The sequence below is a fragment of the Trachurus japonicus genome, chromosome 12, assembly GCF_045865225.1.
Source record: "Trachurus japonicus isolate A0001 chromosome 12, Traja_1.0".
NCBI classification, from domain to species: domain Eukaryota; kingdom Metazoa; phylum Chordata; class Actinopteri; order Carangiformes; family Carangidae; genus Trachurus; species Trachurus japonicus.
Window position 1 is genome coordinate 28,081,470 of NC_140918.1, and position 13,034 is coordinate 28,094,503.

Consider the following 13,034-nt stretch of genomic DNA (forward strand, 5'->3'; position numbering starts at 1 on the left):
CTCCTCCCCCCCTCCTCTCTCTCTCTCCCTCCTCCTCCTCCCTCCCTCCCTCCTCTCTCTCTCTCTCTCTCTCTCTCTCTCTCTCTCTCTCTCTCTCTCTCTCTCTCTGTGATTGCCTCCGTCTCCATCTTCCTGCCCGTGGTGAGAAACATATTTCAATCCGTTGTGCACATTCACGCTCTCATCAGGAAGTGACAACATGAGGGATCAGGCAGATTAATGAGTGGTGTGTGTTTGTGTGTGTGTAGGATCAGGTGGTGTGTGTGTGGGTCAGGTTGGATCAGATGAGGTTAGGTTGAGTTCAGGTGGAGTAGCCTATAAACCATCCTATAGAACATTATAACCTTGACGTGGATTTATTACAGGACTGATGTATGAGGTAGCTACAACTAACTGATGTACTCTCATCATCTGAGTTTACTGTGTTTATAATCCCTGCTCTTTGGCCTGAAGGTTTGATTCTTCTCTGTGATCTTTGGATTGTAGGTCAAACCGTTTATGGACCAAATGTTGAACTGACTGAGTGATCATTTTAGATGACTTGTGCTGCTACCTCTTTGATAAAAGGTTTGGAAATCTCAATGTTATGCATCAAAATCCCACACAAAGGGATTGTGATAATTATGTATCTTAATGGTCAGTTCACTGGTAATGAAGTTGTAACATATACAAAAAAAAAGTGGGATTGTGATAAAGTAATTTTAAATTATCCTTAATAATAATAATAGTCAGTGCAAATTTAACTGCAATATTTCATCCAGATCCAGATCCAGATCCAGATCCAGATCCAGATCCAGATCCAGATCCAGATCCGGGAGTTTACACCTGACCACACCTTATTTAAACAGGAAGCTACAGTGATGGGTGATGTTGTTAAGGGTCCACACAATAAATGTAAAAATAAGATATAAATAAAACTTAAATGAACAGAAATACCAAATTTAATTTATTTAGATATATTATAGCTACTATATGTATGCATTTATATTAACAAACAATGTGTGCATTTAAATTAATCTAAATATGAATTCAAACATACAACCACTATAAATGCACTTTGTCATAGTAATTAAAGAAGAGGCTGGCACAGACATGGTTAACTGTATGTGTCCTCTCAGTTGTAGGATTTTCCTGTGTCTCAGTTCAGACTGTGACCTGACGGTGGCGCCACAGGAAAAGGAAACATGTGGCCGTGAGGAGTCACAGCAGACTGCATCAAAATATGCTGATGAGTTCTCAGCATCCTCATCTCACTATGTCATGAGCTGGAATGCAGGTCAACAGTGAGTAGTGGTCTGATCACAAAGCTGGATATCATCATCCTCAGAATCTAGCACGGCACGGCACGGCACGGCACGGCACGGCACGGCACAGCAGGCATGATGTCAGAGATCAGGGATCGTACCCTGAGACAAGTGAGACTCTTCTTCAGCAGCAGGTTTTACATAACACAGCACTCGGGTGACTGAGGTGAAGCACCAGGCCTCCCCCTCTCCCCCTCTCTCCCTCTCTCTGCTGACACTGGTGCGTCAGGCTCTTAATGGCAGGGTTGGGTTACACACACCTGCAAGTGATACAGGGGCATAAATATCTTGCTCCTCATGAATAATTGCAGAGCGTGCAGGTTGTAATGTGTGAGTCCACTCAGTCAGGCAGGACACAGGTGAAACAGTCAGTCGGACAGGATGGACATCTCCGTTCTGCCCAACAACAACCACCCGGAGAAGTTCCTGCAGCTGGACGTGGGGATGCTGCCGGCCACACACGGAATGTTCCAGGTCGGAGCGGTCATGACCAGTCAGAGACACTGGCAGAACAGAGTCTACTCCCAGGTAAGGGTTCATCTCTGTGTGAGCTCCTCTGACTTCTTTCTCCTCTTCTTTGACTTATTAATGCACATTATAGAAAAACAAAATCCAAACACACTATTCATGATATGCATGTATCAGAGCAGAGAGCATCATCCCAGTCTGGACCTGTGTAGATGTAGTGAGTGGAACAGGAGGATCAGGGTGTGGTCTCATCTTTGATTGACAGTCATGTACTGTAGCGAGCAGGACAGAAACAACATGAGGTGCAGCTCTAAGCCTCACAGTGCCTGTTCTTTGTGTGGTGAGACAAATGATTATGGCCCATTACACTATACACACATGGATATCTGCTTTGGTATATTTATAGTGTAATGGGTCTAAAAGGATAGTTCAACATTTTTGCAAATTGGCCCGTTGCCATAATCCCTATAGTCATAGCAGTAGGTTTGTTACCTTTAATTGTCGGTGCAAGCTATTTTTAGAACGGCGGAGCAGAGCCGTGAGCTGCTCAGAGCTACGCTATGGAGGCTCATGGGATTTCTTGGTTTCCCTCATCAAACTAATCAAATACACAATCCAACAACTCCAAAACGCTCTGGTGGACAAGTTGTGACCTGCACATTCACCACGCTATGAGATAATAACAGAACGTTACGAGACAGACTTGTTTTTGAGGTAAATGCAGAGACTGCTTGCCGAAAAACGACCCTTGACAGGAATGCGCATCAGCAGTTTTGCATGAATTTACCTCAAAAAACAACTCCGGCTTGTGCGGAGTGTCACAAAATTTTGGGTTGATTGGACAATTTAAAAAATATTTTTTCATCTCGACATTTAAAATGAAAACCTCAATTTGAATAGCTTGTCTGAATGATTATCATGCAGTTGACAGACATTGTTGATATTGGCATTGTATCAGTTAACAAGGTATGTTTATAGATGGCAACCCCCTAGTCACTGTATCTGTACATGTTTAAAATAAAAACATGAATATGAATCTGTGAGTTAGTATTGAAAGCATAATAACAAGGTATACACACACACACACACACACACACACATATATGTATATGTATGGTGAATGAACTCCTCTTTGTGTCCACAGAGGGAGCACAGGGTGAAGTCTCCTCCGTCCCCTGAGGACAGTCCTGTGGTGTTTGTGGACAGATACCTGGAGAAGCACATCACTCCTGTCACCTTCAAGTCCAACATCAAGAGGAACCCCCTCTACTCTGACATGAGGTCTGTAGACCCAGCAGACTACGAGAAGGCCAAGCCCTCCTGGACCGTCAAGGAGTACGACACGCAAACCGTCAACGGCAACCTGGCCACTTATTTAAAGGTAATGTGGAGAGAGGAAGAGGAAGAGGAAGAGGAGGCAGTGGATGATTGTCAGGGGTAATTGGTGGTTATGGGTAGGACGAAACACCCCACATTGATTATTAGGGCAATTAATGTCAGGATGGGTTAATTGTAGATCATATGATTTTTGATATTTTACAAACACAACACAGTCTGCCCAAATGTTTGTATTTAAAATACTATAAACTGGTTGACACGGAGGAGAAGTGTGTGGTTTTAAGATAGACTGGAGTTGCCATGTGTTACTGAGGCTGGTGGTGTGTAGGTGCAGGGTGCAGCCTGGGCCGACTGAGGCCCAGAGCAAAGTTTTGCCTTAGGTCACGAAACAGATGAGAGCAGCTGGTTTGACCTGAAGCTGTAAACTTCATCCCACTGAGAGACCAGTTTAAACAGTTTCTCTGTATGTAGCATTGATTTTACGTTTATGTAACATAAGGAAAGAAACTTGTGGAGTGTAGAGTCATTACTCAGTTCTGGACAAAACTAGTTTTTTATAGAGGCGTCGCTGCCCAGTTCATTAATATCCTCACACAGTCCTGTTAGTGTTACTCCATTTGGTTCTGTTTAAACTTGGATGTTGTGTATACTTTATCCACAAGTCTCCATCTATCAAACCTGACCACTTCATGTTGTAAACAGTAACTGTTCAGCAGCTCAATTCATGTTATTTATAGTAGTGATGAATAATCTAAAACGTTATTTCAGGCCTGGCACATAACGTAGATCAATCATTGTTGTGGATACATTGTGTCATTATCATATAATCAAAGAAAGCAGAAGAAATGATTGCATTGGAGATTATATAGATTTATTAAAATTGATATAGGCTAGCTGTAACTCTTTAAAATCTGTGAAATTTAAAATCTACTTACTGAGTTACTTAAAAAAAAAAATCTCAAACACTTTCTATTTACATTAGTATAAGTTAAAATTAGATTCAAAATGATAAAATATAAGTAGTCTATTAAAAGCTGTGAGCAGTGAATAACACATTCACTTCCTGTGATTAAGCAAATCTGCGTGTTGGCTTAAGGTGGAGTCACCGTGGTAACCTTTGACCGGTGAAGTCGCTGCATCGACCAACAGCAGCAACAAATTCACACAGAACGCGGAGTTGTTTTTACTCAGACATGATGTCAGTCATTTTGTCAAACAGTTTAGTAGAAACACTTTGTTATGGCAAGTGGATTTAATATTTAAAGTTGGACTATCCGGAATCAACATTGTAGATATCAACAACGTCTTTCTGACTAGTCTAATTACATATTAAATAGTTGGATTTTTCATACAAGATATACAGTATGTAAGTCAAAAAGAACATTTCAGATATCCGCAACTACATTCTTCCTAGGACAAATGACGTCACTTTTACCATTTATTACATATATCTACAATTCAGCTGCAGATATTTGCTATGGGAATTATGGATATCTGTAACTGAATTATAACTATTCCTAATTCCTGTTTGAGATATCTACAACATCATTTTGACTAGTCATAATTCCATTGACAGATATCTACAACATCATTTCGCCTAGTCAAAACTTTATTTAAGATATCTGAAAAGGGACATGTAATTGAGGTGAATTAAGGATATCTTGAACTGGAATTATGACTAGTCAGAATCCAACTGTAGATATCTCAAACTGGAATTACTACTAGTTGTAATTCAGTTACAGATATCTGTGAGTCACACAGCAGATATCTGCAACTGAATTGTAGATATCTGTAATGACAAACCCCATACACATGAATGGGAAAAGTGACGTCATTTGTCCTAGGAAGAACGTAGTTGTGGATATCTGAAATGTTCTTTTTGACGAGACAAAACTGAATTACAGATACAGTATCTGCAACGCATATCTAGTTTGGCTTTTAAATGTTAAAATGGCTTGCCATACTTGGTTGCTAACATTACATTACATTACACTCAGCACCATTTCCAAGACCACAATACATTATCAAGGTCCAGTGACCTACATGCTGGGGCAACACATCCTACTTACATCTGTGTCTTTCTGCCCTCAGTCCAGTTTCTGCTCTCAGGGCTCTTGAAATCGTTGGTCACTTTCTTTCTTTGCTTGTTTTCCTTCTGGTGAACGACCAGGCTTATTCTCTGTAGTAGTAATCCACTTCTGAACCATGTCTTGGGGTTGTCGGCCATGTTTCTACCTGTGGCTTGGTACCTGTCATGAGGTAAAACACGTCATTTCCTGTGCACAGTGCAGGAATGTCGCCAGTCAACTGAAATTGAAAACAATGAATACTGAAAAATGCTACAAGTTATTATTATCTCATCTAGTTGGCTTGTATGTAACTAACATGTAGAGGTTACACACTACAGCTTTAAATGATTTAAATCATCAACAACCATAACCTAAGAGACATCTTCCTTGGGGCTACGTCTAATGTTCAGCAGCATGTAGTGATAATAATGACTGTAGAAGTTCAGACCTTTTTGTGAATCATGTTGATGATTCATAGTTTATAGTCTCATTTTATTTTTCTGTCAGGAGGAAGAGAAGACTCCTAAAGACATGGACTTCTGGCTTGAGGAGCTCTACACACCAGGATTCGACTCCCTGCTGAAGAAGACAGAGGCCGAACACAGAAGAAAAAGACTTTGTAAAGTTCTGATTTTAGTCATTTTCTCGGTTTGTGCGCTTCTTGTTGTCATTGTTGTACCAGTGGTGGTTCTGCAGAAGAAAAACTGATGGATCAAGTGTCATAAATGACAAATCGGAGACATGAGGTCATGATGGACTCGGGCCAGACAAGAGAATAGTTGCTCTACACGTTAGGTAGCATGAAGTGAAAGGCCAGTGTTTGCTGCCCTCTAGTGGTGTAACCTGCTGCAGTGATGTCTGTCCACTGTGTGCTCACAGGTATCAACAGAACAATATCTCTTTCAGCATGTGAGGACAGTGAGATCTTTAAGGTGTTGAGTTAATGTAAAGCCTTCAGAACCAAACACAGGAGCAGATTTGTTTTTCTAATGATCATGATGTCATTTTCTCATAATCAAGAAAATCATTTTGTTATCCTGAATGAAAACTACTGCTGTTGCCACTGCTGCTCTCTGCCTCTATATTTTATATTTCTAAGCACTCGAGGCTCCATGTAAATATTCGAAATTTGTATATTTTTGTAGTTACTTCACAAGGAACACCTGCTGATTTATTTATCCAATCAGCCAATCAGCTGGCAGCAGCTCAGTGCACAAATCTCTGTAGATACAAGTCAGAAGTTTCAGTTCACATTCACATCAAACATCACAATGAAAAAACACTTCATCTTACTGATTTCTCAGACAGTCTGGAGCTCCGGTCACTCAGATAAGCACTCCACTCTACTGTGGTGAGAAGAGACAGCTTCACGTCTCTCTGGTGAGCTACAGCACCAAACTCTCTCAAGTAATAGAAGCTGCAGTTCCTCTGTTTCTAGAGTGAGTCTCCAGCAGTGATCCAGTCCCCATAGACTCCCATGTTAAAGGGATAGTTCAACATTTTGGCAAATTCGCCTTTGGCATCACAAATTTCTGGTCGACCCCGTCAATCAAGATGAACCAGCTCAGATATATTTATATGCTGCATTTTATTTGAACTCGATTTGAATTTGAGAAAGTGAAAGTATAGAATATAGTTGTTTAGAATTGTGTGTGGTGCTTTTAATCATTTTTTAAAAAAGAATAATAATAAGTTTAAAAAATGTTTTTATCAGTAATGATTTCAAATCAATTACTGGACATTTCAGGCGACCCCATTTGAATTCCAGGTGACCCCACATGGGGTCCCAACCCCAAAGTTGAAAAACACCGCTATAGTCATAGCAGTAGGTTCATTACCTTTAATTATCGGTGCATGTTGTTTTGAGATCTGCGGGGCAGAGACGTGACCTGCTCAGTGAACACAATGGAGGTGAATGGTACGACACGTGTTGTGTATTTGATGAGTTTGATGAGGGACAGGGGATCTGTACCATTCACCTCCATTGTGTTCACTGAGCAGCTCACGTCTCTGCCCTGCAGATCTCAAAACAACATGCACCGATAATTAAAGGTAATGAACCTACTGCTATGACTATAGGGATTATGGCAATAGGCGAATTTGACAAAATGTTGAACTATCCCTTTAAAACGTCCAACTCTACAGCAGAATAAACATGTTTTAAAGCCTAGTACAAAAAGAGTTTGGTCTCTTTGGTGTCTAACAGCAGACAGGAAGGGGCAGCTGTTTTTGTAGTAACCGTCTATAAACACATTGTAATGACAGCACTGAGCACAGAAGGAGACTTCAAATGTAACTGATTTTATTTTATTTATTGCAATAAAGATGTACAAAGTATTGGTAATCATAAATGTTAAAATGTTAGAAAAAGCATATCTGTAACTGTTAACAGTACAGTGTATCAAAACATTACTGCTTCAACCGGCTGGGTCGACTCCATCCACATGTGTGTGTGTGAAAGCAGGAGAAAACAGGTTTGATCTGCCTTTGTCGTGATGTCTCTTCTTCAACAGGCAGTGAAAAAAGATAGAAATACACAGACTCAAAGAGAAAAGAGAGAGACAATCTGCTAAAATCAAAAAGGCAACAAAAGAAAAAAAAAAATCAACATGCAAATTAACTTATAACTAAAACCAAAATATTAAAGACAGAAAAGAAAAAAAAAAGCGGAGAAGAGTCTAAACTAAAATAAATATCTTTCTCCATATTGAAATTCGACATAGTTTTTCCACTCCCTTAATTTATGTCATTAGACTACAAAGTTTATTTACAGGTTAGTTGAAGTTTGCAGTGTGGACCTGGCGCCCACCACCATGAGATATTAAGACCAGTTTATGGATTTTTTTGTTACACTGTTATCCATCATCATGGCTCAACACATGACAGAGAGGGGGGGTGGTGGGAGGGGGGTGGGGGGGACTGGAGAGAAAAGGGGGGGGGGGGCTTTGGCAAAAGAAGGACAGAATGATTCGAGGGATGTCACGTGACGCGGCGGCCGACGTATGAGCACAGGTGACATTTGGTTTTTCTTCAGAGAACACAGTATATTATCAGACAAGCTTCAGAGTCTACCTATCAGGACATAAATGAAGAAAACACACAAACACTATTATTTGGTTACACAATGTCAACAGGAGGATCTTTAAAGTTTCGTTGAAAGTTACATATTAAAGACAAAAGATCCCCTCCAGCTCAGACTGATACATTTATATGTGTATAGATATAGTTGTTGTTTTTTTTTCTCTTTTATTTAAATGTACAAATATAGAGTAACCCGTGTTCTTGTTTGTAATGTTGCTCTCTAACAGCGATGGAGGGTGAGCTCAGACACACTGAACCGACTTTAAAGATACACTCTTGTTTGATCTTGTTCACGACAGCGCCCCCCCACCCCCCAAAAAAAAAAAAACCTCCTACAGTGCGTGACCTTACAGCATGTTAGGAGACAGGAGGTCAACGTGCTGCACAACAGGATTCAACACTGGTTGCTGCAGTTTTTTTTTGTTTTTTTTGTATGTGTAGTGTTGAACTTTCATAAAGCAGATTTACAGGTTTTTAAAAACTGGTCCGACCAGAGGTACACTGCAAAAACTAAAAATCTTACCAAGAATATTTGTCTTATTTCTATCTCATTATACTTAAAAAGTAGCTTATTTTAAGACACTTTTTACTTATTAAAATAATCTGATAGTGGGGCAAGTGTTTCTTTCTTATTACAAGCACAAAAAAACTTGCTTTCACTGGGAGATTTTTCTACTTATTTCAAGTGAAAATGTGTTTGAAACAATGAAAATGATCTAAAAACAAGTTAATTTTTGTGGAAAGAGATTACTGTAGTTTTGACTAGAAATGAGACATTCTGACTAGAAATAAGAAGATATTGAGTTTTTGCAGTTAAGATTTTGGGGGGCGGGGCTTGTGCCTCCTATAAATGAACCAGTGATGGTCTTTGACTGCACTTTGAAAAGGTTTTTAAAAAAGTTTATTTAGGGTATATTGAATACACCAGTGAGCATATAAGTCAACATGTATGTACTGAATGTATATGTGCGCTCATGATGCAGAGCGCCGAGTGATGGGATGTAGCCGTTGCCAGCGCTACCAGCTGGGTGAAGCCGACGCAGCATGCTGCTCTGTGCTAACTACAGGTCATATACAAGGGAACGGAAAGAGAGGAGGAAGCCGTGTGTGCTACTTCCTAGCCGTAGTGTTCAGTATTATACAGTACATTCAACTAACCTAAGCATTGTCACATTCTTCTTCTCAAGTTGCATACAGTAACAGACAGGATACATCAAAGTAACAGGATAAATGCTAAAACCGGTTCTGAAGAAGGGGGCGGCGGGGGGAGGCATGGAGGTTTACGGATAAAAAGAACCCTGTTTTATTCCATTAGATTTGTGGCAGTTTCTGATGGATAATCGATTATGGATCTCCAGCTCCGGCCTGAACTGTTTGAAACAAACGGGACCGGCAGGAGAAGCTCGTCCTGCTCACACTGCCTGCACACCCCCGATCGTTTTCTCAGGGCGAGTAGAACTGATGGCGTTCAGACCGGACGCGACGACGTTCCTCGGAGGAAATCAAACCTCAGGATCCGTCTTAGTGCAGGGACATTTAAAACTCATGCAAACGTGTCTCTGCCTCCATTTGCATCTGTGCAGCGATTTCACGAGCAGCGACGTCAACGTTCAGTCTGAACACGCCTGTTTTTTTAAAAAAAGAAAACAAGTGTAACTTTGCTTCTCCAGAAAAGCAGCAGCAGCAGCAGCAGCAGCAAGGAAGCTGTTGGGTTCAGGTCACAGATAATACATGGGATGCTGTTCAGTGTCTCCAACTGTGGAAATGGTGGACTGGGCTTCTCCTGGAGCCGCAGCGCCAGTGCTGTTCAGTGAAATGATTCAAGGATAAAAAGACGCGCCTGACGTGAAGGAGAGATGGGACTTTTTTAAAAGAAAAAATACACGTACTGATGCAACACAAGATCATATGCATAGAGGTATAGCTTTACTCAGCCTGGACACATTCTCATGTCACATTCTTCCTGTTAGCAGGCCGTCCCTGCTGGGAGAAGCCTGCGCGTCATTCGTTCTCTCGCTCTGCCCCGTCTGGGAGTGGGAGACGGCGTCAGCGCTCTAACAAAAAAAAAAAAAACTACCACTGTTGTTGGACTTATGGGAAGAAAAAAAATGAAAAAAGATGCATAATACAGTAACAGAAGACAGCCGTGCTATGCTAACACGTTTACCAATGGATCGTCATCGTCTGAATTTACCCACATAACCGTCGTCCAGCCAGTATGGCTTATAAGAGGAGAAAGGAACTCGTGACAAGTTGTTAATCGTCGTAGCGTTAAGGCAAAGTTTTCGTTGGGCAGAGCCGTTTTTCTTCACAGGGAAAGAACATGTGGACACAGAAACACAAAGGAACAGATCATTCAGTCAATCAGCAGCTACATAGGAGAGTTCGCCTCAAGAGAAACTAAGCCCCTCCGCCTAAAGAAAAAAAAATCTTTAATTTAAGACGCACGTACTAGATTTTCAGGCTAAACATAAATCGTGTGGAGCGGCTGAGGTGGAAACATCCACCGGCTCCACTAAAAGGAAGACCCCAGAAATGTAACTAGAAGTGAAAAACGCTAGAGCGTCGACAGAGAAAAGTTCTTTCTGCAATCAAGTGGACACCCTTCATTAAATCCATGCAATCCACCGGGATTAACAACAAACGCTCCAACTAAAGAAGGAATCACATTAAAAACTCAATAAAACTAACTATTATCCACCAATATAATAGGTACTACTGTCAATCTGGATAGAGATTATTTCTTCTGATTCAACTGGAAGGCACATCCATAAGGCTTTAGAAGGTGTTGCAAAGCATTCTGCATGGTTCTATCTCAGGACTTGAGGAAAAAAAACTAAACAACGGGGTGATTTATTGCTGCATCACAAACAACAACGGCGACGACGACGACGACCGGTCCGACCGACTCGACAGGTAATGACATCAAGAGATTCATGAGGACGACAACGTGAACTTTGTGCACGACTGGTCTCGGAGCCTGAGAGAAATCAACTTTGACAAAACTGAAGAGGAGATTTTTTTTTGTTGTTGTTGTTTTTCGTTTTTTTGGGAAAGAAACTCAAGCTACAGGAGAAAAAATCCAGACATTTTTGGAAAGAGGTGAAAGAAAAGGAGCAGAGCGGGCGACGTCACAACCCTCACCCACCCCGACCCCCGACCCCGACCCCGACCTTCCTCCATCACTTGTGGGGCATTTACACGTCTCAACCGCCATCTCTTCCTTCAGCTTTATTAACATTACCAGCGTCGTTTCCATCAGTAGCTGTGTGTTGTGTGTGTGTGAGGTTTTAACCGTCTCTGTAGTTTTATGTGGTGCACCTTGAGGTGTGGACTGGAGCTGGGATGTGTGTATGTGTGTGTGTGTGTATGTATGTGTGTGTCTGCACCCAGAGACAGACAGGGGGTATTGTGACTTAAAAACTTTGATTTTCATCCGCGTGTGCATTTTAAGAGTAGAAGGTGAGGACGCTCTGGTGGTTGCCGCGCACCAGCAGGATGGGCGGCAGGTCCTTGGACAGCACCTCCAACCAGGCCATGTACAGAGCGCTGGACACAGCTCCCTTCCTGGCCAGAGGCAGACTCCTGCACAGAGGGAGAGGAGAGGGAGCCAGTCAGTATGGGTTATCAAGAAGAGGTAGAAAATAGTTTGGATCAGTTTCAGTTTGAAAACTCAGTTGGCAGGATGAGGAGAAATTAGTCTATTGGGAATGACTTCCACTCCTGATTGGCTCTCATCAGACATAAAGGCCAGACTGTGCTAAATGGATCACAAAACAAAGTATTCAAAGTTTATATAAAGAACATGAAGAGTGAAGAGTGCTCGGTCAATGAAGTTACCACATATGGCTCTTCATCAAAGGTAATAGTTTTTCCAAAATATATAAAACTATTTAAAAAAATACACAGATAGAGTTAAAGGAACAATTAAAAAAAAAATGTAAAAAGTACTTATTCTAAACTTATGCACTTAGCTTACACTTTTTAAAAGTATTTTGGTAGTATTTTCTGTCTTTAATTGATAGGATAGCTGTAGAGGGATAGGATATGGGGATATAGAGAGAAGGGGTTTAAAGGGGACATATTATGGAAATATCACTTTTTGAAGGCTCTTTAACATATATCTGGGTGTTTGTACTGCTTCTTGAATTGACAAAAAAATCTGCAAGGCTGTGCAGGCTCCCTAGGTTGAAATCCATGTAGTTTTATGAGCTGTTCCCTCAGTTGTCTTTCAGTGATGTAACTAGGATTCTAATTTGCATAACACCACCCCTACCTGGTAGCAGTAGAAGGGGCGGGGCAAGCAGTGGTTCATTTGCATTTAAAGGGACAGGCACTAAAACCAGCCGTTCTGAACAGGACTGTTTAGAGGATGAAAAGAGCTGTGATGTTTGACCCTTGGGGGATTTTGACCAAAACATGTCACCTGGGAACTATTTTAATTTGTGGAAAGGGGGCAGAATAGTTCTCCTTTAACCCTTTATAGGGCACTCACGAAATATATGGAAATTCCAAATCTCTCCCTTGTATTATTATTTTTTCTTTTTCTTTTTCACTTTTTTAAAATATGTTCTTCTCTTCACTGCAAATCAAGGTCAATGAAGTCTTCATCAAAGGTAGTAGCTTTTCCAAAAGATATATATACAAAACAATTTGGAAAAATTATTATTTTCTTTTTTTAAAGGTATAAAAAGTCTTTATTCTAAACTTGTGCACTTAGCTTTTTAAAAAGTGCACTTTTTTAAAAGTATTTTTGGGGCTTTTCTGTCTTTAA

General features: G+C 40.8%; 2 protein-coding genes across 3 annotated transcripts in view; one reads left to right on the top strand and one right to left on the bottom strand.

Annotated features, from left to right (window-relative positions):
* The first annotated feature begins 1,591 nt into the window (after nt 1–1,591).
* Nucleotides 1,592–5,931, top strand: minar2 (membrane integral NOTCH2 associated receptor 2). Its single transcript, XM_085792459.1, has 3 exons — nt 1,592–1,832; nt 2,917–3,153; nt 5,687–5,931. Exons 1-3 carry the CDS (start codon nt 1,686–1,688, stop codon nt 5,885–5,887), a joined length of 585 nt encoding a protein of 194 aa, XP_085648585.1. The 5' UTR covers nt 1,592–1,685; the 3' UTR covers nt 5,888–5,931.
* A 4,209-nt stretch (nt 5,932–10,140) lies between these two features.
* Nucleotides 10,141–13,034, bottom strand: part of slc12a2 (solute carrier family 12 member 2) — a 92,723-nt gene continuing 89,829 nt past the window's right edge. The window contains exon 27 of one of the 2 annotated variants that reach the window (XM_085794135.1): nt 10,141–11,845. In XM_085794135.1, coding sequence (XP_085650261.1) covers nt 11,710–11,845 — 136 coding nt within the window. In that variant the 3' untranslated portion in view covers nt 10,141–11,709. The remainder of the gene's footprint in view (nt 11,846–13,034) is intronic. The other variant, XM_085794136.1, reaches the window with a different exon arrangement.